The sequence below is a fragment of the Salvia miltiorrhiza genome, unplaced genomic scaffold (genome assembly GCF_028751815.1).
Source record: "Salvia miltiorrhiza cultivar Shanhuang (shh) unplaced genomic scaffold, IMPLAD_Smil_shh original_scaffold_188, whole genome shotgun sequence".
Classification (NCBI taxonomy): Eukaryota; Viridiplantae; Streptophyta; class Magnoliopsida; order Lamiales; family Lamiaceae; genus Salvia; species Salvia miltiorrhiza.
The window spans coordinates 130,865-135,823 of record NW_026651497.1 but is presented as its reverse complement, the minus strand read 5'-3'; the positions used below and the strand labels follow the sequence as shown (position 1 = coordinate 135,823).

General features: G+C 39.6%; 1 protein-coding gene across 1 annotated transcript; it reads right to left on the bottom strand.

The window, feature by feature from the left end:
• Nucleotides 1-1,700: 1,700 nt before the first annotated feature.
• On the bottom strand, nucleotides 1,701-4,622 carry LOC131003283 (protein NRT1/ PTR FAMILY 1.2-like). The gene is made up of 4 exons (XM_057929787.1): nucleotides 4,364-4,622; nucleotides 3,948-4,165; nucleotides 2,921-3,468; nucleotides 1,701-2,775 (listed from the first exon to the last, which is right to left on the bottom strand). The coding sequence occupies exons 1-4, from the start codon at nucleotides 4,443-4,445 to the stop codon at nucleotides 1,875-1,877; spliced, it is 1,749 nt and encodes a 582-aa protein (XP_057785770.1). The 5' UTR covers nucleotides 4,446-4,622; the 3' UTR covers nucleotides 1,701-1,874.
• Between the last annotated feature and the right edge of the window lie 337 nt (nucleotides 4,623-4,959).

The window sequence follows — 4,959 nt, the reverse complement described above, 5'->3', positions numbered from 1 at the left end:
AAGAATTACATTTAATTTGAGATAATAAATTATAGGATAAAATAATAAATTTATAATTATTTTTTATTATTATTTTATAGGGTTAATTGCATATAAATTACCGAACTTTCAACAAATTCTCATTTTGCATATGAACTTTAAAATCTTTATTAAAATTACTCAACTATTAATCTCTTCTCATTTTGCATATTTGTCCATTTTTCGACCAAACTTTGGGCCTAAAATGATGTCGTTTTCATCCAACTATGCATTACAACGTCATTTATATTTTTTCACACAGTCATATTTATGCCACACAAACATATTCATGTCAAGCGAGTATATTTATGCCATATCACCACGATGAAAAATATGCAAATATGTAAAATGAGAAAAAATTAATAGTTGAGTAATTTTAATAAAGATTTTAAAGTTCGTATGCAAAATGAGAATTTGTTGACAGTTCAGTAATTTATATGCAACTATCCCTATTTTATATGGAGAGTTATAATGAATAAAATGGGGGCTATGAATAAAATTACCATTAATAATAATATAGAATTATCTTATCTTTATTATTTGTACCCTAATGGCCCAATTCAAAGCTTCAGTCCAGCGTGAAAAAGCCCTAAACCCTGATCTAAGAAAAAAACCCATTAATTACAAGAACAATAAGAAATTTAAAATATAGACACCATCTAGTTTCAGCTGTTGTCGCGCGTGTAACCTGGGTCTTCAGCTTTTTCACAACATCCGCTTCTTTTAGTGGCGGATCCAGAATTTTTAAATCGAGAGTACGAAATTTAATAAACATAACTAGTACACGCACGGGAAATATTGTATGCGTTGTAAATTTAATATTTTAGAGCTTTATATTTAATTTTAGTAAACTTTTCCGTTAGCGAGAACTATGCGGTTGGGTCAAATCCACGTCTACATTGGGCCCTCCCCTCCTCTTGCTCTTTCTACTTTGGTCAATAGGACAAAATATTATTTTATATTATTAAAAGTGTTATTTGCATGTATAAAATATTATATGCAATGTATCATTTGCATTAAAGAAAAGTATTATTTGTAACGTATCATTTATTTTTCTACAAATTAAGTATCATTTGTTTTTATAAAAAATCACACATGAATTATTACGATACATGAGATTTTTGTTATAATACTCCCTCCGTCCCACGAATCTTGATACAGTATTTTTTTTGGGGCCGTCCCACAAATCTCAACACATTTCCAAATAAGGTTATAATTATTACATTCTCTATCATACTTTATAACTTTTATTACATTCTCTCTCATACTTTATCATTTTTATTACCTTTTCTCTCATACTTTATCACTTTTATACTTTATTAACTACACACTTAAAACACTAATCTACAACTTCTTAATTTTCGTACCGAAATCAAACGTGTCAAGATTCGTGGGATGAAGGGAGTACATAATAGTACTTAAAAAAATTTGGGGGTACAGTCGTACCCCCACCGGCCACCGCCCCACTCTACATTCGCCCCTGGTTGCTTCTTCGAGTATGCATGTAATTATTTATCGCACCCTTGAAAAAAAATCCTGCCTCAGTTCCTCCAGGATGTTATTGAAATTGTTATGCATGAAGCCCAACTGGTAGATGAATATAAAGTTGGGTTTCTTTCCCATCCACACACATCGATTAGGTCATATATATTCTTTGAAACAATAGTTAAAAAAGAAGAAGCGAAAACAAACAAATACTTTTGTGAGGTATAATATTATTATATATAGTCCTATTCCCTAAATTTTACAAGGCAAGTCCTAGCTTGTCATCACAATACTGCGACGGACTTGTTATAATCACTTAGCTTATTGAAATTGATGGAGTAATATATATGAGACAGAAAAAGGAATAATGTCTATGCAGACAAATATGTTGAAGTGTGGGGTTTGTCGTGCAGCTCCACCGCATCCAAATCCCAAACCCTCTCATTCTCGAAGCACTTGTAGAAGCGGCTGCACAAGATGAAGTATATCAAATTCACAACGCTTAAAATGGTGAGAACCCAATAGTAGTAGTCGTAGTGGCCCCTGTTGACGTTGTCCGCAACCCAGCTCTCTCCTCCGCCTCGCCGCGACGCCGAATCCACCACGCTCACTATCACGCTCCCCGCCAAGTTCCCCACGGCCAGGGTGAGCGAGAAGAGCGCCACCGCGATGCTCGCCATGCTCTTGGGGAACTGCGAGTAGTACAGCTCGATCTGCCCTATCGCGTTCAGGCCCTCCGACAGCCCCGTCAGCGCGTGCTGCGGCACCAGCCACATCGCCGTCATGTCCACCTGTTGCTTAGGATGATCGGCGAGTCCCTGCTGGAGCGCGGCGGCCCTCCGCTTCCGCTCCACCAGCGCGGCGGTGGCGGTGGCGATGCACGAAATGAAGAGGCCCGCCCCGATGCGGGCCCGGACGCCGATGCCGCGGGGGTTGTTGGTGTACTTGGAGATTTGAGGGACGATGGCGCGATCGTAGAGGACCACCCAAAGCGTGAGGGCGATGACGGAGAAGATGCCGAAGGAGCCCGGTGGGATCTTGAAGTTTCCGGCGAGGCGTCTGTCCAGTGTCAGGGCCTGGATCACCGGGAACGAGTGCTGGTTTATGAGCACCGCGATCATGATTCCGGCCGACCACACCGGCAGCAAGTCGATCAGTGATTTCAGCACCTCCACCTGCAGCACGCTGCACAGCCTCCATGGATCCGAAGCCGACCCGTCTGCATTCACCTCTTTCTCAGGGTTGCTTAAAATGCACGCCTTGTTCAACAATCTGCAATTAATATTAATCATATTTACTTCTCCACTTATGCAAAACTTTAATTTGTTTAATCAAGATACCAATTAAAGTGGACGAAAATTAACTTTATTCCACTAATAATTATTATATATTTTGTAGAAAGGTTGGCAAAAATGACCTGAATTTTTGCGACGGCTCCATAATCTTGGATCCTTTTGTCTGGTAATACTTGTCGGAATCCTGGGACGGCAGAGGGAGGCGGCGGTTCTTCCAGGCGGCGACAAGAACTTGAGCGAGACCGGTGAGCAAGCTCTTGTGGGGCTTGACCTTAACATAGAGCTTGGAGCCGAGGAAGAACATGAGGCAGGCAAACAGCATGAGGGCGACGGGGACGCCGAAGCCGATGACCCAGCCGAATTCGTTCTGGATGTAGACGACGACGGTGAGGGCCACCATGAGGGATACTCCGACGGAGGCGTAGTACCAGTTGAAGAAAGTGAGGAGGACTCTCTGGTTGTTAGGGTTTTCGGGGTTGTCGTACTGGTCGGCCCCGAAGGCCAGGGAGCACGGCCTCACCCCGCCCGCCCCGATCGAGAGTAGGGCGAAGGCCGTGAAGAGGAACGCGTACTGCCCGGCGTTTGGCTTCATGCACTTCCCTATTTGTGGGTCGCATGGGAGAGGTCGAGCCTCGTGGATTATTGCTGTTAGCCATAGTGCTATAAGCCCCTACATTACTCACCCACAACTTCAATTCAGTAATTAATTATTTACATTCATCAAGTTGTACAATTCAAAATTGAAACGACAAAGTAAAAAATTAAGAAAAGGATATATATATTGGGTCAGGTACATATATATTTTATGAAGTGATCAATTAGATATATGTCATGAGATCATAGGAGATAACAATATTCGGAATGATGCGGTGTTTCATTTGAAAGAAATACTGTAGCTGACTTTTAATTTATACGACCAAGAGCATTTTAATTTTGCCAGCAAAGACAAAAGCTCTTGTTTGTTGTATCACCACAACTATATATGTTTGAATAAAATAATGCTAAGGATCAGAATTTTGTTCTCTCTCTCTCTGTGTCTTTAAATTAAATTAAAGAATGGTAGTGATGAATATAGCATTATTTGGTAAATTTAATGATGTCGTGATTGTAGATAACAATGAATGAAAAGAAAGAGAGAGAATATTCCACCAAAAGAACAGTGGCAGTGCCAACGGAAATGACGAGGAATCGGCCGAAATATGAATCGGAGATGAAAGCTCCGAGCACCGGCATGAAATTGGAGATGGCTGACCATATAAACAGAGTGTTTGTGCCGCCGGCCACACTGAAATGATACGACCCCACCAAATATAGAATCATATTTGGCATAAGCCCATATGCTGCAATCTTCTCAAATGCTTCATTTGCTGTGTAAATACCATCACCATAACAAACATAAACATTTTAGACATGCTAGTCGATAACTTTTCTTTCTTTCTTCTTTTTAATTCCTTTTTCAAGCTAAAAGAAAAGCTTCCGATTCTACTTGAAATCCACTTTCAGATATAGAAGATGTGATAAAACATTAAAGCATATGTATATATGTAGCAAAAATAGAAATATACCTATGATAAAAGGCATGGTGATGAGACCCCCTTTACGCCTTTCACCCTTCTCAGAAACCTTAGGTGCCTCTGAATTCTCCATCTTCAACTTCCCACAACTCCACAACAGTTGAAGCAATTCTTATAAATGTAAATTGGTTGGTGAGTTTATCAACAGCTAGCAGAGGCCGGGAGGAAAAGTCGAATGATTTACGGAATTAAATTCCATTATATTATGCTTGGATTTTGTGGATGATTATCAGCTCTGGGGCGGCTTTAACCTGTCTTTTATAATCTTTCATTTTTACTGGACCCAAAAGATAAATTATATATTCCCAGCTAAAGTTCCACTATTGTTGTTGCTGATTTGTTTTGCATTTAATTAAGTAGTCACCAAGACAATACAAGTTATATTCCCGTGGAAAACTAGGATAGATGGAAACTTCAAAACTTAATTAGGAAATTAAATTGCTTAGTGGATAGAGATATATAATAATGCATGGGAATGCGAATAATAGTTTCCCACTAGAATTAAATAACGCCGATTAGATAGAAATAGAATCAGTGTAGTCAAAATGATAATCATAAATCCAGTTATTGGGAGGCGCATATGCATG